Source organism: Ammospiza nelsoni, chromosome 16 (assembly GCF_027579445.1).
Source record: "Ammospiza nelsoni isolate bAmmNel1 chromosome 16, bAmmNel1.pri, whole genome shotgun sequence".
Taxonomy (NCBI): Eukaryota; Metazoa; Chordata; class Aves; order Passeriformes; family Passerellidae; genus Ammospiza; species Ammospiza nelsoni.
The window spans coordinates 10619384-10645419 of NC_080648.1; the positions used below are offsets into that span (position 1 = coordinate 10619384).

Consider the following 26036-nt stretch of genomic DNA (forward strand, 5'->3'; position numbering starts at 1 on the left):
CACTCCCTGGGGAGAGGAAACCTGACTGAGGAATGGTTTAATGAATTTTTTCCAAGAAGCAATTAATAGGTTTTATGCAGATCAGATTTATTTACTGTGGGGGGGGGAAAATCTTTGTAAATTTAAAGTGCTTGATACTGCTAAAAACTTTTTCTCTTTGGCTCAGTGGCTGCTTGCTGGACACGTTTCAATTCCCATCCTTTGCTGAGCAGCTGCCCTTGCTGGCCACTGCCCAGTCTGCAAAGCCACAGGAGCATTTTGCACAGATCTGTCCCTTAGGGCAAGTGGCCCCAAAGGACCCCTCTTGCTTCCCAGGCAGATTTAGGGAGGAAAGAACCCTTTGACTTTGATGTCAGTCCAATCAGAGCAAATCCTTTACAAACACTGGGATGCTGCAGTGAATCATAGAATCACACAAAGGTTTGGTTTGGAAAGAACTTACAAGCTCGTCTTGTTCCAACCCCCTGCCTTGGACAGGGATGCCTTCCACTGTCCCAGGTTGCTCCAAGCCCTGTCCAACCTGGCCTTGGACACTTCCAGGGATCCAGGGACAGCCACAGCTTCTCTGGGCAACCTCACAGGGAATAATTTCTTCCTAATATCAAGTCTAAATCTCTCCCCTTTTAGTTTAAAACCATTCTCCTTTGTCCTAACACTATCTACCCATACAAAAAATTGCTCTCTTTCCTTTTCGCAAGCCACATTTAGGTACTGTTAGAGTCTCTAAGATCTCCCTGAAGCTTCTCTTCTCCAAACTGAGCACCCCCAACTTCCTTGGCCTAAGAGCTCCTGCTTTCATTTGGTTTGGTACAAAAGGAACAAGAAACTCTTGCCAATCCCTGGAAGTGGCTCGGAGTGGGTGACACCAGGAGGCACTGAGGGGACCTGGGGAGCAGCACGGGTGACATTGCCGCGGTGGGCAGGGCTGGGCTGAAAGCAGGAGAGCCCCGGGGGCAGGGGGATCCCGGAGGGGGCAGAGCACCACCCGCTCTGAGTCCTGACCGGGGGAGGATGGAAGGAAAAATCCGGATGAAGGAGAAATTGAAAATGAAACGCTGCTCCGGGAAGGGGGATATAAAACACCTCTGTCTGCTTCCCCCCTTCTGCGGGGCACGGAGGGAGCGAAGTGCGGGCGGACGGAGGATGGAAGGGGGGACGGAGGGACGGATGGATACCCCTGCCGGGGGGCGGCCCCTCTCCCCTCTCCCCTCCCCTCCCGCCGGGCCGGGCCGGGCCGGGCGGCTCCGCTCCCCCCGTGGGGCCGCTCCCGCCCCCGCTTCGCCGCCGCATTTAACGGGGCTCGCTGCCGCCGTGCCGTGCCGTGCTGAGCCGTGCCGTGCCGTGCCGAGCTGAGCCTAACCGAGCCGTGCCGTGCTGAGCCTAGCCGGACCGTGCCGAGCCGAGCCGTGCCGAGCCGAGCCTAGCCCAGCCCAGCCCAGCCCAGCCCAGCCAGGCCGAGCCGTGCCGTGCCGAGCCGGTCCCGTCGCGCTCCCGGCCATGGCGCGCCCGCTGCCGCTGCTGCTGCTGGCGCTCGGGCTCGCCGCCGCCGCCAAGTCCCCGTACCAGCAGGTCCTGCAGCACAGCCGGCTCCGCGGCCGGCAGCACGGGTAAGGGGAGCCAGGGAGGGGGGGAATCTCTGTTAAACCCTTTTTTCCCCCGCGTTTCCCGGCCCGCGGGGGATGCGCCCGGTGCGGGCTCGCCCCGGGGCTTTGTGCGGGCACCGTGCGGGCACCGTGCGGAGCTCTCTCGGTAACCACGGCTTTCTTTCTCTTCTTTTTATAAGAGGAAGAGAAGAGGTAACTCTTTCTCTTTCTCGTTTCCTTCTCTTTCATCCCCTGGTAACCTTTTCTCTTTCGGTAACTTTCCCCCCTTTCCATCACCAAACTTAGTGTTGCAGATGTCAGTTCAGACCTTCTAATGCTTCTTTATCAGTTTATCCCTGTTAAGGAAAAAGGGGGTAAAAGTCCCTAGATTTTGAGCCATTAAAGATTTTGTGGAAAGAATTCTCGTTTTTATGAATTTGTAAGAAAAAAGCCCCTTCAATGACTCTGTGGAGTCAGCACCAACTTACTCTTTGACTGGAAACCTCAGTTAGTCTTGGAAGTTTTCTTGACAAAAATAATCACTATAATCACTTTATAAAGTGATTTATAAATAATTATTTATAAATAATCACTTTAATCTATTCATAAACCTTACAAGATAAGGCCTATGGAAAAATGCATGTAGACCTGTCTTGCTTGATACACAGTCTGTTATAGAGTGAGTACTTTGAGTGTTCATTAATGGGCAGAAAACTAACCCAATGATAATAGTTGTTCCCACTGTTTTTAAAGTTTGTTAAGAATTAGGAATGGTGAAAGGATGAAAGACCTTTCAGCTGGCTTCCATCTCTCAGGATGGTGACAGTGATTGAGTTGAAGCTTCTGTTTAAGTGCGTTGCTGGAAGCAGGGTCATGAAATGCTTTAAATAAAAAAAAACTCCCAAGATTTAAATATTGCAATTTGATACATTCTCTGGCAGGGATCTAGGTCAGGATTTATGACAAGGGATGTGCTGTTTGTATGCCTGACCAGGGACACAACCCAACAGGCAAATTCTGAGCTGATATTTATTTGTAATAGGTCAATAATGCCAGAATTGCAGTGATTTACATAGAAATACAGTGAATCTTGTTCACCATCTCTGTGTGATATGGAATTCAGTAAATAGTTCTGCTGATAGCCCTGAGATTGCAGTTTGCTGAGGCTGAATGAGTTAGGGCAGTCCTGGTGTAAATCAGAGCACTCATCTCTGCATGGAGAAGCTTTTACCCTGCACAATTACCAGAGACACTGGGTAAGATGTGACTCTGGTGCCTTGGAAGACACAATGGAATGCCAGAACTTCCATCTAAGTTGAGATAAACGCAGTGTAGCTGCCCACAGCTCCTAGCTCACTGCTCCCATTGTGATGGAGAGGGTGATTTTTACCAAGCTAACTCTTGAACATACACGGAATTTTGAGCATTGATTAATGACGTGCCAGAGAGACAGAGCAGCACAAAACCAGCCAAAAACATGGATGTGGGGTGTGTTGTGTTGCCTGCGGGAGGCAGCCCCAGAGGGATGTGCAAGCAGGACTGCCACCCTTTGCTGTGAGCATCCCCCACACCATCAATGCCCCCATTGAGCCCAGAGCGAGCTGGGAGGCAGAGCTTGGCTCCGCAGCAAAACTTGTACGTCTTAATTAACTTTTTTTAAAATGAACCAGCTCAAGTCAGCGAGAGGAGCTGAAAAGTGCATAAGGAACATTAACATTCAGAGATGAAAACGTAGGAGTGCTCTTCCCAAAGCCAGCCAGCTCTGTGGGCACAAGGTGATGCTGGGCAGCACCATGGCCACAGCCATTGCAGGTATCTGTGCATCAAGTCCTGCTTTTCTCAGCCTCTTCCCAAGGGCTGCCCCTGTCCCCAGCAGCTCCCAGCTGCTGCTGCCAAGCAAAAGGCTTTGGCTGAAGGGGAACAATAGGCAGTCTTATCCTGGAGTCAGCGTGGCTGGCTGGGAACGGCATGGCAGAGGTGATGAACTCCAACGAGGAGAGGGAAGAGTGTTGACAAATTCATTTTAAGCCAGACTGGGCAAGGAACCAGGACGTGCAATGCAGGGAGCCGCTACTACAGCGTGCCTGCAGGAATCATTGATAACACAGCCCCGAGCGGGGGTTTTTCCACACTGAGCAAAAACTGGAAAGTTTTCCCCCATAAGTCAGGGAGGGAGGAGCAGCCCCACAGAGCTGGGAGCAAGGCAGTGAAGAACTGTCCTGGAGGCACAAGGGTTTTCTTGGCAGGCTGCTCCTGGGGATGTGGGGGAAGTGATCAAACAAGTCCTTCAGTAGCCAGGCTTGTCAAGATGAATATTAGAGGGATTGTCCACTGCCGTCAGCCAGATGCTAAAATCGAGGCAAGGTTTGGAATTTCGATGTAATTGGAACCATATTTCGGCACGGCAGGGCCGGGTGGCCAAGGTGGGCTGAGTCAGAGAGCACAGACGTCTCTCTAAGCGATGATTTGGCTTGGAAGTCGCTGAGTCTGGGCCAGTTTGCACCAGCTGAAAGATTGGTTTTGTGATTTCTAACTTTTTTTCAGTAGGTTCTTGCTCCTTGTTCCCTGCATTACATACGGAAACTGAATGAAATCCTTTCATGAAGAAACAAACCAGCATTCCTGGATGTGGCAGCAGTGAGGGAATGATGAGCTGAGTGTCCCCAGGTCCCTCTCTTTGCCCTCGGGGCAGGATGAAGGTGCTGGGACACGCAGGGTCGGATGCTGCCTCCGCAGGGCCCTGCAGCAACAAAGGCTCATTGAAGGCACGCCAGGCTCCCGCGGAGGCTGGCACTGCAGCCAGGAGACCCTCAGGTTAATTCATGCTAATGATGGCAGCCTGGCCCCTCTGGGATGCCGCTGAAAAGCAAGCACGGCCGCAGGAGGACTTGGTGGTTGGGCTGCAGACTCTGCCTTTGTTCATTTTGGGGGGCAGCGCCTCGCTCAGACACAGCAGGACACAGGCTGCTGCCTGTTCTCCTCAGCACAGCAACAGGACCTTCACAAGAGCATCTCCAGACCCCATTGGGAGTTTCGCTTGTGCAAATGAAAAATCTGCCTTGGACAGCACAGAGCGCTTCTGACAGGCTGAAGTGATGATTTATGTGTTTTGCTTAATTATTTGTTTTCCCTTCATCTGCTTGGCAGCCAGTACTGTGCATACTTGTAGTGATGCTGCTGCAACTGGGACGTGGTGGTGGTGTTGGGAATCCAGCCTCAGCTGAGCTAAGCACCCTCAGCTTGCTGGAGCATTTGCTGCACCCCTGGTCAAGCCCAGAGGCAGCTGATGGCCTTGCATCCCAGATCCATAAATCATATCTTTTGTGCTGACCATGTTCTGCCTACACACGTGGCTGGGGCTGCTGGCCACAAACCACAGAGCTGGTGAGCCAGGCAGAGCAGGGAAATGCTGTGCTGGCCAAACCAGCAGCAAAGGAACTCCCAGCTCCAGCCCAACCACATCTCTGCTCACGGTGATACCACTTCTTAGAAAGCTGCAGGGCTGCAGGCAGCTCTCAGCAGGGTTGCTCACACATGGAACACCAACCAGCAGGTTTTCTGGCTGAGCAGGAGCTCTTGGTACCTTATGGGCTGGTACAGCCCCTCTTGATCTGTGCTGTCATATCTGGTGTGTTGAAGCAGGGGAGGGCAGTGCCACTGCTCCTTTTCCCCTCATTCATCTCCTTTTACCCTCATGTCCATAATTTGCTGAGTCTATCATACAGCCAAAGTTCTGGGTTAGATGCAAGTCTGTAGGCTGATAAATATCTGGGGTTTTTTTATTGCTATTGTTTTTTTAAGTGTCCTAGATAATAAAATAATGGCTTCTTTTGCAAGGATTTGTATTATTGCATAATTTCACGGGTTTTAGCTGAGTTTTGAATTTCAAGTAGCTGTACACCATGGAAATTCTGACCAAAGGATTTTCACTTGATTTCTTTATATTTTGGTGAGAGGTGGAACATGGAAAAGAGTCAGGAATTTGTACTCAGTGAAGAAAGAGATGCTCTGGCAGAGTCAGGGGAGATCTCTTTCTCTGCTTCCTCCACTTCATGACAGTCATTGTAGGGCTGAATCGAGCAAGTTGACTTGCAGCTCTCAAGGTTTCCTCCCCAGCCATCCCAGCAGGGCTCTTCAGGCTCTGTCAGGTGGGCTCTGGCTCCGTGCTGGGGGTCAGCATTGGCAGGGGGAGGCTGACAGGACCCTGTTCTCTCTGTTCCCTGCAGCCCCAACGTGTGCGCGGTGCAGAAGCTGATCGGCACCAACAGGAAATATTTCACCAACTGCAAGCAGTGGTACCAGAGGAAGATCTGTGGGAAGTCCACGTAAGTCCCTGGGTGCCAAAGACCCCCTTGTGGAGGTGGGAGCTGGGTGGCAGAAGCAGATGAAAGATTTGGGATGTCAGAGCCCATGGTGTGTGTGTCACGTTGTGTCCGGTTTAAAAATTGTGTGAGCTTTTTACCCCCTAAGAAATATTTGTTTTTCTAAAACACTTTGATGTTAAGAATGAAAAGTGCCACGTAAACATGAACCCTGATGGTTTATTCTAATTGCATTTCTATATATACTTATATAGCTCTCTGTGCTGTAATGAAGTGTGGGCCAGATGTTTTCTAGTACTGTCTCCATGATAGGCTCAATGCTGCCTAAATTTGAGAAATAAAAAAGGGGGAAAAAATGCAGCCCAGAGCTGATGGATATTGGAGAGAATGTAAAATTCATCTCCATCTGTTTGCTTTGGAAGGGAAAACAAATAAAAAGAAAGAGGTGTCAGCTTTAGCCAGCACTCTCTGACTCCACCAGGAAAGTTAATCACACTTGCAGGCCAATTCCACGGTCTAACATTGCAAACAATAATATTCAAGTAGCTGTTGCATGAAGAATCTGTATGAGCAGCCTCGGACATTCTTTTGGAAGATGCAGTCAGCGGATAATTAAGGCTGTGCATGCTTGACTATCCGCCAGGCAGCAGAGCAGGAGCAGAGAATCTTTTCCTTGCTGTAGTCCAGGCTGGGCTTTTGGAGTCCCTTGCTGGCCCACAGCATGGACCATCCCAACACCCAGGGCAGTGCAGAGATTCCCTGAGCAGTCCTGGCTGTGGGATCAGACTCTGGGCCAGTCTCATGCTGGACCTGCAGGGTCAAGAACAGAGAGGAAAAATAATCTCATTTGTTTCCCTTATGGCTCAGTGTAAATGGTGATTAGATCTATAGCAACATGCTGTTCTTCACTGCAGATTTGTGTTGCCATCATTGGTTTGTGACACCTGGGTGTCAGGATGCATGTGTGCTGTTGGTGTGGGGAGGAGGGAAGCAAACCTGGAGTCATGGCTGTGCACAGCTTTTGGCTTTTCATTGTGCTTCACATGAATTTGCCCTAAGGAGGAAAAGTCTGTACTTCAGGAGGATGTATTGCTGCCTGTACCATGTACTGTGCATGTACCATTGCTTTCCTTATGTCCAATTTCTTTTCAGAAAAAAAAAGGAGAGGCAATATTGTAAAAACAAGCAACCAGATCCCCTCCCCTCAATTCTACAAACAGAATTTTGGGAAGGCTTAGCTTGGGTGGTTAGAGTTCAGGCTGTCATCTTGGCTGAATAATGGTGCTTCTTGACATGACGTGGACAAGGTTATGGCACAGCAATATGGTCTCATCATTGCCTTTGCTGATAACAGAGCAGCTCAGTGTGTCTCCAAAGAAAACACAACTCAGCTGTGGATGTGGGAGGGCTTTGCTGCTCTGGTCACTGAAAGGCAAAGCAGTCCAGCCATGGATTTCTTTAGCTCTGAAGCAAGTGAGAAGCTAACCTTACATAAACCAAGAGTGCAGCTGTGTTTGGCACAGACAAACTCATGCACTTATCTCCAGGAGGAGGTGGAATAACTGGCATCTGGCAGCATTTCATGATTTCATTTGAGGAGAACTCTTTCATTTGGGGTGAACCCTTCTACCTCATTTTCTCTGCTTTTACCCAAGTGTCTCACCCAGTGATGCGTCACTGAGAGAAAAGCACACAGACCATTAACCTGCCTGTTAACCTATGAGGTAATCTTTCCATTATCCCCAGAATTTGCTCACTATTCTTTGCTTTACATCATCCCCACAATGGGTGTTATTGTCTTCTCTCCTCCCAGTCATTCCTGAGCCTGGGCCCTGCTCTCTCCTTCAGCAGGGCTGGTGCAGAACAAAAGACACGTGCCTTGACTCAGAGTTTCCAGGGGACCCTGGGACAGCTCTGATTACAAATGTTTGCATGTGATGGCTCCCACTGGACATGGTGTGCCTGGCATATGGAAGCAATCAGGAGTCATTGGGGCTGTAAAGGACAGGATGCATTGTGCTGTAGCAGTCAAATTCCTACAGCAGTGTCAGGAGTTTGATGCTGTGCCATGTTCAGGTGTCAAAGCCCAGGAGATCAAGTGGGCACAGCTGATGGTGCTCAGCATGAACCTCCAAACTGGCCCCTCCTGTTGGGCTGAGCTGGTCCATGACATGTTTTGAGAATACCCTGAAATCCTAGGAAAAAAAATCAGGATTTGGCACATTTATCATAACTGGGTGGATCCAGCCTTTGTGTGGGATCTGTGGTCAGCAGTCTCCTCCTAAAGCTGTGTGGGTGCTCCTCTCACAGGCAGGGGGATCCCTAATCAGCACTGGGGGATGGTGGAGCTGCATGAGCATGGTCAGCATGGCCATTTTCTCCTCCTCCTGAAAGGTTTTTCCCACCTGAGAGCAGCAGTCCCGGGGAGGAGACACTTGAGCCATCTCATCTACTTCACATTTCACCTGGCTGTTTTCCTCTGTAATTGCTCCAAGGGTCACTGGTGCCACAAGCTGTTTGTGTGCTGCAGGTGAAAATCCCTGGCTCTAGGAAGATGGGTTTGGCTGCTTTGGTTTCTTTCCTTTTCCTGCTCTGAGCACCTTTTCACACCGGTGGTGGGAGGGAGCTCAGTGAGAGAGCAGGAACTGCTGGGCAGCAAAGCTGAGCTCCTGCAGAGCTGGCTGTGAGCAGAGAAATCCATCCCTCAGCAAGGGGGGCAGAGCAGTTCTGCACTCCTGCAGCACAGCTTCACTCCTGTGCAAGGACCACATCCTGCACTGGCAGGCTCAGAGTCACTGCAGCAGCAAGGAGAGCCAGCCTGGAAACCACAGATGAAGAGTTCTACCTCTTTATCTGCTTCTTCTTCTTTTTTTTTTTTTTTTTTTAGTTTGTTTTTCTCTGCTGAAGTATTGGCTCACACAGTTACAGGGAAATTAGGTAGAGGATTTATGTAGAGTTTTTATCTTTGCTGATGAAGTGAGATAAGATAGTTGGCAAGAAGTCTGACACTGCTTTGATTTCAAGGAGCGCTGAGACAGAATTGTTTTGGTAATTAGGTAACTTTCCACTGCTGGTTATTCCAAAGTCAAAGACAGCAGCATTCAGATTATATTGTCATCATTTTGCCTTTGTATTTATATTTTTCTCCTTCCCTTGTGCACTGGACTCATTCTTCCAGAACTGGGGTTGTAATGGAACACATCCCCACACACTGTTTTGTCTTGAGAATGAAGACAACCTCAGTTTAGAAAAAAAATACTGGCACTTATTTTACAAAAACAAAACATACGGGCTTTATTACAGGAAATTATTACAAATGGATCTTTTTTCACTAATATATGCCTAAGCTTATTTTTATTACCTTGAAAAATGCACTTTAAATTTAATTTCAGCTCCTAAGAATGCAACAGCAGTGGAACAATGACTAATAAAAGCCTAAACTGAAGGAGCTTTCTTCTGCAGGCAGACATAAATAGACATTCAAAGCCAGAGGCTAAAAAACTATAGATTTGACTTGAAATCACTCATTGAGGAGGTCAGGAAATTGTGGTTGAGGCATTGCAGAGTGGATGACAAATGCTCTCTGTGTGAGGGCAGTGCCAGTGGAGCCCACGGTGCAGGCAGCAGGAACAGGGATGGACTGGGCAGTTCCAAAGGGTTTTGTGCAGAGCCCACAGTGTGCAGCAGTGCCTGGAGGTGCTCAAGGGAAGTTCTCCTCCCTGGGCAGCAGAATGAGGCTCTGACCCACTGGAGCAGGATGTGCCAAGAGCAGCCTCCCTGCCCCATGGATGTGGGGGGGAAAGCAGCACTGAGCATCCTTCAGCCAGGCTCTGCTGCTCCTCTCTGGGGGCTGCAGCTGGCTGCAGGACCACTGGGGACATGCCCTGGGGTCACCCTGAGCAGCCCCTTCAGTGGTGCCCATGGGTGGGCTGGGTGGGCTTGTGTTTCCACCTGCTCCAGCAGCCATGGGAGGCCAAATGCCTGAAGCCGAAGCTGTTTTATAACCCTCATCTCTGGTTCCAATGCCAAATACCTGAAGCTGTTTTATAACCCTCATCTCTGGCTCCTTGCAGGTGCCAGCCCTTGGCTGAGCACCTTTGTGTTCACCTGGGTCCTTGCAGAGGTTTGCCAGAGCTCAGGATGGTGATGTGCCAGACACACACCAGAGGATGCTGAGGGTGCCAGGCACACACCAGGGAATGCTGAGGGTGCCAGACACACACCAGGGAATGCTGAGGGTGCCAGACACACACCAGGGGATGCTGAGGGTGCCAGACACACACCAGGGGACACTGAGGGTGCCAGGCACACACCAGGGGACACTGAGGGTGCCAGGCACACACCAGGGGATGCTGAGGGTGCCAGACACACACCAGGGGATGCTGAGGGTGCCAGACACACACCAGGGGATGCTGAGGGCCACCTTCAGTGGGAGAGTGAGACAGGGGACTTGAGGGAGGCCCTTCCCATGTGGAGCTGGCCCCGTTTCTGCCCTGGTGCTTCTTGCCATGAGCTTCCCTTGCTGCTGGAGATGCCCACAAGCCCAGTGAAAAGCAGGAGGTGCAGTCATGGAATCACAGAATGGTTTGGCTGGGAAGGGGCTTCAAGCACCATCCAGTTCCACCCCTCCTACCATAGGCAGGGACATTTGACCAGGTATTTGCATCCCTTGCCAGTACCCTCCCCTCCTGGCACTCTGAGCCACTGTGCCACAGGCTGTGCATCCATGTCCTGCCCCTTTGGAGCAGCTCATTAATCTCCAATTGATCTGTAAGCAAAGCTTTTAAAGCCTTTGTCAGCACTTTGGAATGATTTCTCTTTAATCAGCTCTTCATCTTTGATTACGGGTCTGAACCAAGGGAACTGTCTAGACTGGATTTAGTTTCTAGGGTGAAAAAAAGGAAAATTGGAGGTAGGGGAGGGAAGTGGTGGGGGAAGAAAGTGTGTGTTTCCAATGAACACGAGACAGGGGGGCTGGGAGAGCAGAGCAGCAGGGTGTTAGGATCTCCAGTAGTCAAAGGAAGGGATTGCTTTAGGCAAACTCTTTCCCACATGGAATATATAATGTCTAGACAATCAGTCTGGGTTTGGTTTGTAATTCTCTTAGGAAACTGTGACACAGAATTTATTTGCTTCTGTCACACAAAAGCAGGTATTTGTTTCACTTTCTGGCTCTTAATTACCCTGAAGAATTCCCTATTAAACCTCAGGCATTTCTACTGGTTGTTAAAATGATGACAAATATCTGAAGCTGGAGGATTTTCCTCTCTCTTTGAGAGAGTGTGCTGACCCTCAGCAGCACAGCATCCTACTTGTCTCAAATTCAGCTGGGAGCACAGAGGAAATGCTTGTGCTTGGGAGGAACACCTATGCCCTGGCTCTCTCAGCCCATCAATCAGGTGGCCTTGTTACTTTCACACCAAGCACAGAGCAGTAGGTGGAAGAATCCCCTGGGAAAAATGAGCAGGCAACTTCTGGATTGATTTTTTTTTTCCTTTTTTCTTTTTTTTTCTTATCAATCTTAATATCAAGCCATGTTCCCTCAAATGGCCACCTTTGAGAATCAGATGATTGTTTCCCATTGAGCTGCGGATGATGGATGCAGTTTTCAGGCAGCTCTTGCTTATTTAGGGTCTGCAAATGAGCAGCCTGGGGTGGTGCCTCTGACCCCTTTGGTTTTACAGGGGGACAGTGCTGCCAGGCAGAAAGAAATGCTGCTCTGAGGCTGCTCACAGGGACACAGCTGAGCTGTGGTGCTGCCTAGGGACGCACATCCCACCTCTTCAGGGTGGAATTTCTCCTTGCAGGGCTTTTCCCAAGTCCTCGTGCCAATGCACATATCTGAGAACAGGTCTGTATTGTGTGTTTTGCCTATAAGTAAGCAAATAATCGGTGGTGGTGGACAGAAAGAGGGTGAAATGAGAGGGAAATGCTTGGCTGGTTTGGTCCAACAGCCACAGTGGAGCAGTGATGAGATGTGACAGCAGCAGTCAGCTGAGGAGATCCCAAATCCCATGGGAAATGTGCCCAGATGAACCAGCACTGGCAGTCCTGTTGGAACTGCGGGATCAGTTTCCATCCACTGCTTGTATAAAGTCTCCTGGAAAGTGTATTTTTGAAAAGAAATGTGCCTTCTTTTGTTCTGTGGAGAAATTGGCAACATGCAGCCCTGACGGAGATAGAAGTGTGGTTAGTCTTTTGTTGAAGTCTGTATTTCTAATGAAGAGTCTGCTTGGAAACATCCCCAACATAGATGGACCCAGAATTATATAAAATAGAGAAAAAGCTGTGAGACACTGCTGGTTAATCTGCTGTATCCATCTCTTATTGCAGAGTAATCAGTTATGAGTGCTGTCCTGGATATGAAAAAGTTCCTGGAGAAAAAGGCTGCCCAGCTGGTAAAAACATGTTTGACATTTTTTAGACTTCTTAAAATGATACAGCTGCCTAGTAAAGGGAAATGTTAGAAAATTGCTCAAAGTGGATTTGATTTTTGCAATTTCTGCACAATATTGCTACGAACAAGTCCAAAATGGGCTCGGTGGAGCACCAGCCAAGAGTCAGATCAGCTCCAAAGCATGCTAAATGTTCCAGACAACTCAGAACCTTGGATGTAATTGAACTTAATCGAGCATGGGGAGGCCATAGGGACCTACTTATTCCAGCAAGTCATATATCTGTGCTGGAAATTCAGTTCAGGGGAATGACAGAGTAAGGACAGCTCTGCCAATCTCTGCTCCTTTTCATTTTCATAGATTCATAGAGTGGTTTGTACTGGAAGGAACTTCAGAGATCATTTGGTTCCAGCCCCCTGCCATGGGCAGGGACACCTTCCACTAGACCAGGTTACTCCAAGCCCCATCCAACCTGGCCTTGAACATTTTGGCTATCATGGGGTTAGCAAAGTTTTATTTAGGAGAAAATACAGTTGATATTGGGGGGGAATAAACTGGATTTATTGAAGAAAGCCATATTCTGCTTTTGCTTTCAGAACACTTCCTTCCATAAAAGTCTGATGGCTCCAAGTTAGCCACATGGGCAATGGACACTGAGACCAGCAGTGTCCAACACCAAATTCCAAAAGCCTGAGTACAAACAGGATTGGGTGAAAGCAATCAATATCTTTGCTTGCCTAAATCACACTTGTATAAACCCAGAATAAATCCATTCAAACTTCCAAGAATACAGTAGATCCTGGATTACACTGCTGTAATTGAGGGTGAAGCTGTCAGGCTGTGATTGTTTATTATCTAATTATTGAACACACACCAATCCCCTAGTATGCTTAATTTCCCAGGGTTCTTACTAGCTATGCTTTAATTCAGCCAGAAGGAGGAATGATGTTTTTGGGAACTTAACCTTCTCTTCTTTCAGCTCTGCCGCTTTCCAACATCTATGAAACCCTGGGAGTGGTTGGCTCTGCCACCACACAGCTCTACTCCGACCGCTCCAACCTGAGGCCAGAGATCGAAGGGCCTGGAAGTTTCACAATTTTTGCTCCCAGTAACGAGGCCTGGGCATCCTTGTCTGCTGTAAGATAATCCCTCTGCTTCCTCCTCTTCCTCTGGTTTTTCCCTAGTGGAGATGCAGCTCTGCAGGGGTCTGGCAGGATAGGCATAGCACTGATAGAGGGAGGACTGTGGATTTCCAGGAGGGTTTTCATTATACTGCTCCATCAGCTCCAGAGCTTTGCTTCTGAAGGATCCCATCACCAGAGAGATGTGGATGTACAAAATCCCCTCATTCAGTTTTCCCTGCCTGTTACCATTAGAGATTGAACTGAGACCTGCAGCAAGAACCTTCCCATCCCTTACCAGATTTGTTGTTGACCCTTGCATTGCCATTCTGGTTGTTCTTAATTTGTACAAATAGCCAGGCTGGAGCCTCAGTAATTCCCACATGACTGTGTCCCATGCTCAATTAGATATACATTTCCTTTACATTCATTTTGATTTTCCCTTGTGATATTTCCACTCCTGAGGTGGTCACTGCTGTCCTGCTGCTGCTCCCACCCTAGCTGAGCATCTCTGTGAACAAGAACAACTACTAGGGCAGGGAGAGGGGGCTATTTATGGGTCTCTCCACTGCCAAGACTCTGTCCCAAATGCCCCAGCAGAGCCCCTTGCAGGGATGATGCTATTGGGAAAGGTCTTTTAATGTATTTGTCAGTGGCCCTTTTGTCTTATTGCTCATTTCAATGCAATGAAAGTGCACTCTGGACTGCAGTCATCCCTTTGTGTGCCAAGGACTGGGTGTTAAGAGCTCTTGGCTGCTTTTGTAAGGCAAAAGATAAAGATTTGAGAAAGTTGAGCTTTTAATTTACACAAATGGCATGAGGCTGAATGAATCGCTTAATATTCATGCCCACACCCCCACCTTGGGAGCCCCTTGGGAGCAGCCAGACCTCCTGGTGCTCTCTAGCAGATGCCTAATTGCACTCAGTACTGAAAAATTGATTTTTCTGATTTTCAGGAGACCCTGGACTCCTTGGTGAGCAACGTTAACATTGAGCTGCTCAACGCCCTCCGCTACCACATGGTGGACAAACGGGTGCTCACAGATGATCTGAAACACGGCACCACCCTCAACTCCATGTACCAGAACCTGCCCATCCAGATCCACCACTATCCCAACGGGGTAAGGCACTCACAGGCTTACACTGGCTCGGGCTGAAGGGACCACAGTGGCTCACCTGGCCCAGCCTCCCTGCCCAGGCAGGGTCAGCCCTGAGCATATGGCACAAGCTTGTGTCCACATGGTCATGGATGTTCCCAGTGAGGGAAACCTCAGGACATGTTCCAGTGCATGCTCACCTGCAGAGAAGAAGTTCTTCCTCATATTAAACCTACCCACAGCAGGCTTGCTTTCCAGCTGCCTTGCAGCTCCTACACTGTCCTAGGACCTCCAGGACTCTGTAATGCTGAGGTTGACAGCTTTTGATTTAAGATACATACTATGAAGGAGTCTGAAAATGATATTTTTAAACAGATGTTTTCCTCCATGCTGTTGCAGCCCGCGCTGCTGTGTAACTCTGCTTGCCCAAGTATTGGTTCTGGCTTATTTTCTTAGTCTTGAGGGTAGACAAAACCACTGATGATTTTCAAAGCTCTTTAAACTTGAAATACTTCAAACATTCTTGACAGAACATTCTCACTTTTGGTGGAAAATTTTACGGAAAATTAAAGGAAAATAAAGTAGAATATTTTAAGGAAATACAGCTCCTGCTCTTGCCAACTCAATAAAGTGCTCACTGCATTTGAAATAGAGATAGAAAAGCAGCACTTTACCTTCTGGTTTTAGTGGTTTTATTGCCTGTAACACCCGTGGGTCTCTCCCTGTGCAGATTGTGACAGTGAACTGTGCCAGGCTGCTGAAAGCTGACCACCACGCCACCAATGGGGTGGTTCATGTCATCGACAAGGTCATCGCCACCACCACCAACACCATCCAGCAGATCATTGAGACTGAGGACAGCCTGGAAACCCTTCGGGTCAGTCAACTCCAGCTCTCCTTAAAGATGCTCAGGCATCCCACCCCCAAAAAATTGTCCTGAAGAGCTTTGCCAGTGTCTTGGGCTGTGACCCAGGAGCTGCTGATGAAATCCTTGTACCAATGTACAAGGATTTTGTACAAATCCTTTTAATTTAGGAAGAGATCTTTTGCTATCAGTGCAAATAGGGTTTATGACAATAATTGTCACCCTTCCCTGGCTGCTCAGAAAACAGAGACTGAGTCTGTCTCCTGACTCTTGTAGGGGAGTCTCAGCCTTAGGAGATATTAACTGTCCCAATTTGATGTGTCCTGCTTTATTTGCCTTGGTGTTTGCCAAATTAAGGAAAACACACAGAGGATTTGCAGTTAGCCAGATGTGGGTTCTGATTGGAATTATTCACTGGAAGCACTGTGAGCCTTTCCAGGCATATCTGGGTATTCAAACTAGCTCTCAGTCTTGCCAAAAAAAGGGCTCTTGTACTCAAATTTCTGGAACACCAGAGAACTGTGGGGCTGGGTCAAATTTTTAAAGGGACCAAAGTGCTGAATGAAGCTATTCAGGATTTTTTTGTAAGTCCTCTGAAATTATAAAAGCCTTAATAAGTCTGGCCCTTAGTGTGTGCCTGGACAAAGTTTCTGACCTCTGTACTCTGGCTGAATGTGTTTTTCCCTCTCTCCTTGTTCCTGTGAAGACTGCTGTGGCTGCATCTGACCTCAGCAGCCTGCTGGAGAGTGAAGGGCAGTACACACTGCTGGCTCCCACCAACGAGGCCTTTGAGAAGATCCCACGAGAAACTCTGAACAGGATCCTGGGAGACCCCGAGGCCCTGAGGGGTGAGTGCTTGTTCACTGGGGCCATTGAGAGCCTCAAGAGTGTTGTTCAGTTCTTCTAATTTTTTTTTTCTCAAGGACAAGTCAACAGCTCCTTGATTCACTCTGACAGCAGCTGCAGTAAACAGATGTGACAGAGTCCATCTTTTTTAACTGGACAGCCCAGCTCCCTTTGGTTGTAGATGTGTGTAGACATAGCAGGAGTGCCATCCAGATATGGATGAGGGAGCTGAAACAGTCCCTTTTCTGAGTTTTCTTTTAGCTCTTTTTGCAGTGGTGATTTCTATTGATCCAGCAAGATGCAAGAAAAGTAAAATCTAATCGATGTAACTTCCCCTGACAAGTGAGTCAAATACCCACATGAAGCCTTTTGAAATTGGCAAAAATGTATAAAACGTGACTCTTTTTAGGCATTTTATTTCACAGGCTGTGGAATTGAAATCAGCTCAATTTAAAATGACTGCATTTTATGGAGTACACCCCGGTTGTGGAACAGCATCCCTGAAAGCTGCAGCACTTTCATAGCTGGTTTTTGCAGCTCTCTCATGCGCTCTCCTCTCTCACAGACCTGCTGAACCATCACATCCTGAAGTCAGCCATGTGTGCTGAGGCCATCATTGCTGGCCTGACCATGGAGACCCTGGAAGGAGCCACCCTGGACGTGGGCTGCAGTGGGGAGGAGCTGACCCTCAACGGGAAGCCCATCATTGCCAACAAGGATGTCCTGGCAACCAACGGCGTGGTGCATTTTGTAAATGAGCTGCTGATCCCAGACTCAGGTACTGCTGCCTCTCTGCAGCGTTCTTTCTGCTGCCTTTCTTTTGTCTATTTTGCCAAGGAAATCCTGGATTTAGAGGGCACAGCGATGAGTGGATAACCTTTAATACAAGGTTACTATGTGTTGCTTTTCTTTTCAGCTAAGACTGTGTTTGAGTTGGCACAAGAATCTGAAGTTTCCAAGTCTACAGACCTTTTCAGACAAGCTGGGCTCAGTTCTCATCTAACTGGCAGTGAGCGAGTGACCCTCCTTGCCCCAGTGAATAATGTGTTCAAAGGTAAAGCAGGGATTAAATCCCTTTCTTCCATCACTTTGGGCCACAGATCTTCTTCAAACAGTTTTCAGGCAGATTTCAGTGCACAAGTATGCAAATCCTCTCTCCAATGCCCCGAGGCAGTGGCATCCAGGTTTACAATTTAAAACTGATGTGGATAATGCTCTGTATTTGAATGGTTTTTAGTGGCTCTATATCCATTTTAAGTGAATCACTGGTTCTTTCCACACTTTTTGCTGCAGATGGACTCCCTGTTATTGACAGCAACATGAGAAACTTGCTTCTGAACCACATTGTTAAAGACCAGCTCTCCTCTAAATATCTGTATCATGGACAGAAGCTGCAGACTCTGGGGGACAAGGAGCTGAGGGTTTTTGTGTACCGCAATGTGAGTCCCTGCTGTGTGCTGTGCTCCTCGGGGCTGGGGGATGCTCAGGGTCTGATGCTACAGCAATTGTGTAAAAAGGGGAAATGAGCATTGTGGAAAGCACCAACATCTCTCTTTGGAAGCACTCTAATGAAGTCTTCTTTTCTGTGATTGTGTTTGCAGAACCTTTGCATTGAAAACGCCTGCATTGCTGCCCATGACAAGAGGGGGAGGTTTGGGACCCTCTTTAGTGTGGACAAAATGTTGACTCCTCCAACTGGCTCAGTGATGGATGTTCTCAAGGCAGACCATCGCTTCAGGTGACCTTTCTGCTCTTCCCAAGAGCCACTTAAAATCAGAACAGCTGCCAAAGCAGTTTCTATTTATTATGGGTCATAGTCATGACAATGTATATGTTTTTCTAGCATAGAAAGATCATCCAAAACCATGGTCTCTCTAAATTATAGGGTCGGAAACTTCAAATAACCCTCAGTCAACTGTGAGCCAAGAGTCAGTGGTTCCCTTAATACCACAAGAATCTGGCTCTGAGGCTATGTCTGCCCATCAGATCCACTGTAGCCAGACCTCTCTGACTCCCCAGAGCATCTGGTCCCCATGGAGTCAGCACTTCCAGGTTGACTTGCCCTTCTCAGATGTTCTGGTTGAACCCCTCGAGCTCGTTTCCTCCCTAATCACCATTGTGGCTATTTGATTTACTGCACCCCTGCAGGATTTCACATTGTAACTCCCCAGCTCTCCCTTGAGCTCAGCACACAGCTGAGCAGTGAAGTGTTGTGCAGTGAAGCATTTGATGCCTGTTTGCTTTGCAGTACCTTGGTGGCTGCAATCCAGTCTGCAGGGCTGACAGAGAACCTCAACAGGCCGGGAACCTTCACGGTGTTCGCTCCCACAAACGAAGCTTTCCAAGCCATGCCCCAGGGGGAGCTCAACAAACTGCTGGGTGAGCATCTCCACAACACTTGGGTGATGAGCTGCTGTGTGGGACTGCTGTGACACCGGGAGGAATGGCCAAGTTTCTCTGTTAAATCTCATTCTTTGTCTGTTGGAAGGATGAGCTTCCTACCCAGTGGAGTTGTATGAGCAGAAGCTGAGGATGCAGAGAGTGGCGCTGAATTCCCCAAGTGGGGTTTATACTGCCTGTGTTCTTGGAAAACATGTTTGTAGTGTGTGTCACAAGCTCACTGTGACTTAATTTGGCTGTACTGGTGGTGTAAGTGAGATAACTCCCAGATATTTCTAAAAGAACCTCTGCCTTTTTCAAGGAGGAAAGAATGAGAATGTGACTCTTGACAATGCAGGATCAGGGTGTCTGCAGTAGGTTTTGCAAAGAGAAGACAGAATCCACATACAGCCTCAAGTTACACTGTATGAAATTTAAGTAATAAAAGGCTGGGGCTGTTTCTCCTTCTCCATGTACATGGACAAAGCAGGAGTTCCTGTCTAATCCTGGGAAGCCAACAATGAACCATTCTAGCTCAGACAAAGACCAGTATCCTGAAAAGCAATGGCATGCAGGCTGGGTGTGGAAAAAAGCACGGGAATGTTTAATTACTCCCTTCTGGATAAGCAGCATGGTCTTTTATTTTGTTCATGTTGAAAACTGGTTGTGGCTGGAAACAATGTCAGGTATTTGAATGTAATGTCTTGTCATTAAATCCCAGCCAAACATTGACATCATAATTTGGGAAGCATCTACCCATGGTAGCTGGTTATCCTTTTAAGTGCAGGGATGAGGAACCAGTAATATCACTCTAGTCTTATGCTTAACATATAAATATTTCAGAAGTGTTTTGCAGCCATTGTAAATGGCTGCAGGAATGAAGATTCCCAGATGCAGACACTTGAGATGTTCTTTTCTCACACAAATGTTTAGCTTATGCCTCTGATGAGGAGGTGGTGCTGGTGAGGGTGTGCAGAGTGAGCTGTAGCCAATCTAAGGAAAACCATAAAGGAAAAAAACTTGCATACAATCTTTGAAAGAATTGAAAGAAAAAATCCCCCTTGCTGAGGGAGCTGTGGCTGGAGGCCACCTTTGCACTAGCTGCCTGTAGCTGACAGTGACTAGCTGACAATGACTCCGTCTGTCTGTCTGTCTGTCTGTCTATGGGGCTTGCCAGTGACCCTGTGTCCTCTGAATGAGAAGATGGAGAAGTGCCACTGGCCCAAGCTGAGCATGTCACCACCTCTTCTGGAAAATAGGTGGTGCTGGGAAAGCACTTCATCTTCCCAAAATCTGTTTCAAAGCACAGCTGTCTGAGACTCAGTGGGGTGGTATCAGTCCATGAGATATTAGTGTCACTTCTCCTGCACTTTTCCCCTTCCTACCCAGCTGTGAGGATTGTTGCCAAGTGACACTTGGCCTTGGTGACATTTGAAAATACCAGAATGCCCTATCTGCTTCCTTATTTCACATGGGTCTTTACCCACCCCATCCCAGACTTCCTTGGGAAGTGAAAGCAGCAAGAGAAGCAGGTTCGTTCTGAGAAGCAGGTTCTCACTTGGCACAGTGAGAGAATGAGGGATGAAAACCCAAGAGAGAGAGAATTCATGTGTAGCGCAGGCTTGGTAGGTACCAAGGACATTGGGAGAGTGTCCTTCTGGATTTGGGAACCTGACCTGCTCCAGCAGGAATGGCCTCAGTGCCCTAATCAGGTCCTTCTGCCTGCTTTTTGGTTTTGGTGTTAATTGTTTGAAGAAACAACTTTACATTGTTTCTTCACACTTCCAGGAAATTATGGTGTTTTCCAAGTAATTCCATTCCAGCGCATGAAACATGGGAAGCAAGTGCTGGTGCTGATTTGCAGCTGTAAAGATGTTCTTCCCCCAGGTAATGCCAAGGAGCTTGCCAACATCCTCAAGTTCCACGTGGCTGACGAGATCCTGGTGAGCGGCGCGGTCACTGCCCTGGTGAGGCTGAAATCCATGCAGGGAGACAAGCTGGAAGTCAGCATGGTGAGTCACCCCAGATGGCATTCTGTGCTCAGCAGGGCTGTCCAGGGTTTGGTTATCCATGTCATGGACCACAGCTCATGTCTGTGCTCACTTGGATTCTGTGGGAGCATCTCCACGGTCCCACCAGTGTTTTCTGGGCTGTAGTAGAAGGACTGTTGCCATTGTTCAGTTCAACCAGCTGGAAGAATGAAATGTGGTTTGCTTCAGCTTTCTCCCCAGAAGACCAGATGTAAATGATTTCCAGGAGCTGCTATAAATTTAATCCTGAGTCATGGGGGGAAAAAGCATAAATAAATGAGATGAATAGCTTGTTCAGTTAACATATCTTTTTGTGTAATGAAAATGATCTCTGCATGGGCTCCCTTAGCACAGCAGAGTTTATTTAGATATATAATTTCATTTCAAAAACTCTACACTACATTAGGGAACGTAGGATCCTCTGTTGAGGAAAAAAATCATTTCAGAAAATAAGCAATCATGGCCCACTCTATTCATAAGAAAACACAATGGGAAGAAAAAAATGGAAGGGACTGTGTTTCCAGGTGCGTTGAACTGGCCAACGTGCACCCTGGGCTTTTCCCATGTCCAGTCCTGCTCTGCCCTCTCCTGATGCCATCCCCACAGCCATCCCCTGGCAGGGTGCTGGTGGATGTGCTCTGCTGCCATGGGACAGCACTCCCAGCCAGCTGCACTGAGGAAGTCCAAAGCCTGCCAGCCATTCCAGGACAAACTGCTCAGGCTATAATTTGTCTTTATATTCTCCTTAATTGGCAAGAGGAATGAAAATGCCTTCAACCATCCAGTAAATGAATGAATGCAAAGTGAATTTTTTTTTTTTAATACCATTGGAAATGACAGCAGATTCTCACCTTCTACATTTTTATTTCTTTCTTTTACTGAACAGAAGAACAACGTAATACATATCAACAAGGAGCCTGTTGCTGAAAGTGATATCATGGCCACAAATGGTGTGATTTATGCTGTGAATTCTGTCTTACAGCCACAGGGTAGGTCCATGGTGAGAAATGTCCAGAGCAACCTTGTTACAGCAAAACTGCTTTGGGAGGGATTGGGGACACGGGGCAATTGCTTCAGTTTGGTGAGGAGAGATTAGTCTGTAGTGGGATTTTCAGCAGAAAATAGTGGAAGGAAGAAGCCTGCATGCTCGGGCAAGTATTTCAATGCTCTCAATGTCTCACCCTTAGCTTCAAGGCCACAAGAAAGAGGTGATGAGCCTGCAGATCCTGCACTAGAAATCTTCAAACAGGCATCTGCATTATCCAAGGTAAAAGGGAAAAACTGCTCACTGTGAAACTGCTGAAATCACATTTTGGTAATAATTATTGGAAAATCATGTCACATTCATATGCTGACTTGCAAGGAAAGTGAGTGTATGTGCTCCATGGAATGATCCATCCTCTCTTCTTGCATGATTTAGTAAGAAATTATAAGAAATAATAATTAATTAGTATTTATGTAATTATTAATTATAAGAAATAATAATATATTAATTTTAATATATTTTAAATATATATAATATATTTAAATATATTTTTATATATATTATATTATATTATATTATATTATATTATATTATATTATATTATATTATATTATATTATATTAATATATTATAAATATTAAATATATATTATATACTATATAATATAGTATATATTATATATTATTCAGTATATATTATATATTATTCATATAGTATATTATATATACTATATAATATATATGTAATATGTATGTTATATAATGTATAATATAATATATAATTATATTATATATAATACATATAATATTATGTATAATTTTAATTATATTATATATCAATAATTATAAAAATAATAATAATTTTGCAACACAAAGCTTCAGTTTGCAGCACATTGAGAATGTAACTTTGGCATGATACTATATGTTTCCAATAATGAAGAGCCATCCATCCATAGGTGTTGGGGACCAAGGATAACTGTATTGACACACAAACTGTTCCTGTGACTGTTGGAGATTAGTTGAATTTATGCAAACCCTGTGCTTTCTTTCCATGCAGGTTTCTCAGAGGAATCCTCGACTAGGTAAACCAACTTCTCCAGCTCATCTCTGATTTCCATTGTGTCCCCCATCCCTTAAAGAGAGGTTTCTCCTGTTCTCTTGCTCCGGGCAAGATGTGGCATGGCTGGGGGGAGAGGGGCAGGGGGATGCTCTGTGTCACCCACCCAGCCTGCTTTTCTCCCGGCAGCCCCTGTGTACTCCCGGATACTGGCCAGGATGAAGAACTCGGGGGGATTCTGAGCCCGTCGTGAGCAGCCACCAGTCAGTGCCTCCATCCCACCCACTCCAGCTGACAGCTGAGGAGAAGGACACAGAACCGTTTTTAAAAACCAAATGCCACCCTTAAATTTATTTTTGTTTGCAAAGAAACAGATAGGAAAAACGAAAAGCCATATATATGTATATATTTTAAGACCATTTTTATTTGGTTTTGACTTTGAAGTTCCCAGAACAAGGAAATGTTTTAAGGGTTTTTGTTTGTTTTGTTTCATTTTTGTTTCTTTTTTAAATAAAATTATTCACCAACTTTCAATTTTTTGGGCTTGATAGGTACATCCAAGGACCTTTTATTTTTTTAAACAAGCATGTCCTTCCTTCTTCCCTTGGATTTTAAAAGTCTTTCATGAAATTCTGATCTGCGGGCTTTTAACAAAATTCTGTCTATTGACATTGAGACAATTGCATAGTTATAAGCTATGGTTTGAAGTATTCTCTTTTTTTTTTTTTTTTAACTGGGATCTTTTTTGTGCCTATGGTTATAACTGTGCTGCATTTTGTTCATGAGATTTGAAATGACAGTTCTCCCTGGCTGAAGCCTTCCAGTAAATGATTCATTTTTAATAATGGTTGTTTTTTAATAAAAATTAAATATAAAATCAAAAATATAAATATAAAAAGTGATGACAGTGCTTGGTTGGGTTTTTGCTTGGTTTGAATTGCCTGATGGCAGCAGGTGATCAAACCTGAGCACTGGGAAGGAGGGGAATCACATTTGGCTGGATCAACATTGATAGGCCTAATAGTTACTTGAGTGGAAGGGCAGAGCATTTCTCCTCTCTGATCCTGGCCTGGCATCATTTTGTGCTGGTGCTTTCATGGGCAGTCACTGTCACTGTCCAAGGAGCACAGGGACAGTTAGTTATAGTTATAGTTATAGTTATAGTTATAGTTATAGTTATAGTTATAGTTATAGTTACAGTTATATAGTTATAGTTATAGTTATCCTTAGCCATGCACATCCTCCCAGCCACCTTTGCTGGCAGCTGGAGCTCAGTGCCACATTCACTCCCCATCTGGCTTCAGATTCACTCCCTGGTCGTTATTACCTCGGTGAAATCCACATGAAACCCAAAAAAGAGAAAAGAGAAAGAGGGTGTCAAGTGCAGAACACAAACCACTCAAGATTGTTTTGCTTGCTCTGGCAGAGAAATACCCTGATAGTTCTCCTTCTATTAAAAGCCCAAACTGAGATCCCACCTGCCCAGAGTCATCTGCGTAACTCAAATGTGTGAAAAATACTCAGCTCCTCTTTTAGCTCTTCTTTTATTTCTCTTCCTCACTACCCCTTGCCCCACCCTGCCTCATTTTTCTTTGTTATTTTTCTGGCATGATGCAGCCCTGGTATTTCAGGCTGAGGAGGAACACTTCCAGCCACCTAATCCCAGCAGCCCAAGGCAGAAGAGTTGTATCTGTTGTAAATCCAATGTATCAGGGCATTGGATTTTGGGGGAGGCTCAGCTTCTTCCTGTTAAACTAATGACTGTTCCTTCCAAAGCCTGAGAGAGGGAAAGCCATGTCAAACCGGCTCTGGTTTATTTTCTCTTCCTTGATGCTTCATAATTGAGAGATATAAAGTCCTCACAACTTGGAAGGGTGGAAAGTTGGTCTGCTCCTCATCTAGGTGAGTGCCCCTTGTTTATAGTTTCTTGGCATCTGACTTGGTGACTAATTATTTCATTACAAAATGAAGATACTTAAGTAGACAAGTAGGGAAAACTGCTTAGATGAGCATAATAACCACGAGCAGCCCCATATGCTGAGACAACTGAGAAAACTGAGTTTGCATCTCCTGGAAATACAGCCCTGGCTTTTCACTCCATGGCTCCTGGGCAGATGTTAGGATGTGTGGTGATGGGGTGATGATCTCCTTTGTGCTTTTTGCGTGGCCTGGCTTTGCTAGGCTTGCTTTTGGAGGTTTATGAGTCCCAGCAGTTTCCAGTAGATGGAGGTGCATTGTCCTTTCAATCCAATTCCCTTTTTGCTCTCTTCTTATTCTCCCTGGTCCCTTGGCAGTGCTCCCTGCCTCACTCCTGCTGCCTGTTCCATGCTCTGAGCTGCTGTGGGTGCCAGCAGCAGCCCCCAAGTGCTCCCTGTTGTGGTGGCTCTGTCATTTCCCTGGATCCTACAACCTGGGGAGCCATCTCAGGGTGCCTTCCCACAGGCTGCTGGGCAGCTCCCCAGGACTTTGGTGTCTCCAATTTACAGCTGACTCTTGAGAGTTCCTATTGCTCACCTGGCTCCAAATTGATTTCTCACCCCTCTGTGTTCAGGGAGGGATACACAGATGGATTTGATCAGTGGCTGAGCTGTCTCAGTTGATCAGTAGGGACTGTATCCCTTGCTTTGATTCAGTGACACTTTGGGGATGTTTGTCCCATGGATTTGTCACTGTGCCTTACCCAGTGATGTGAGGGTGAGTGCTGCCAATTACTCCACCAAGGGGATTGAGATGTTAACGCCTCAGCCTTCAAGGGGTGCCCAGAGATGAAACAAGAAGACAGCAGCTGAAAGATGGGGAAATGAAGAGTGCTGAAATGATGGGAATAAAAACTTATCTGTCATTTTCTAGAGAAATATTTTTAATATTTTTTAAGTATGATGAAAGGTGGAAGTGAAAGGAAGAAGGAAGTTGCTGGTGCTGAGGCAGAACAAAACCTCCCTGGGGAAGTGCTGGCCAAGGGGCAGAGAGCTCCCATGGGCAAAGCTGGGTGTGGGAACCTGAGGGATGTCCCAGCCAAGGGCTGTGGTGTGATGGAGGAGCTGGAACCCTCCTGGGTACCCATCCCCTCCCAGAGCTGCAGGAATATTCAGACAACAGCACTCAGGGAAGGGGAGAACCAAAGCCCCGTTCAGAAACTGCTGAGTGAGAGTCAGGGTGGCCTCGGGACGAGCATTTGGGATTGGCCTTCAGTGACAAACAGCACTGGGTGTCCAGCACAGAGCCATGCTGCACCAGGGGTTTGGATTCTCAGCGTTGTCAGAGCATTTCCTCATGAAACCCAGCCTGTGTGAACGTCACCATGACCTGGAGCCATGTCTGTGCTCCACGGGAACTCCCTTCAGGACTGGGGCAACA

The 26036-nt window shown here is 46.9% G+C and overlaps 1 protein-coding gene across 1 annotated transcript; it reads left to right on the forward strand.

The window, feature by feature from the left end:
* Nucleotides 1–1333: 1333 nt before the first annotated feature.
* On the forward strand, nt 1334–23577 carry TGFBI (transforming growth factor beta induced). Its single transcript, XM_059483425.1, has 17 exons — nt 1334–1607; nt 5810–5908; nt 12239–12303; nt 13280–13437; nt 14378–14542; nt 15249–15395; nt 16090–16231; nt 16795–17007; nt 17146–17283; nt 17523–17668; nt 17831–17967; nt 18478–18608; nt 20496–20620; nt 21525–21627; nt 21826–21905; nt 22680–22704; nt 22869–23577. Exons 1-17 carry the CDS (start codon nt 1498–1500, stop codon nt 22919–22921), a joined length of 2037 nt encoding a protein of 678 aa, XP_059339408.1. The 5' UTR covers nt 1334–1497; the 3' UTR covers nt 22922–23577.
* Nucleotides 23578–26036: the final 2459 nt, after the last annotated feature.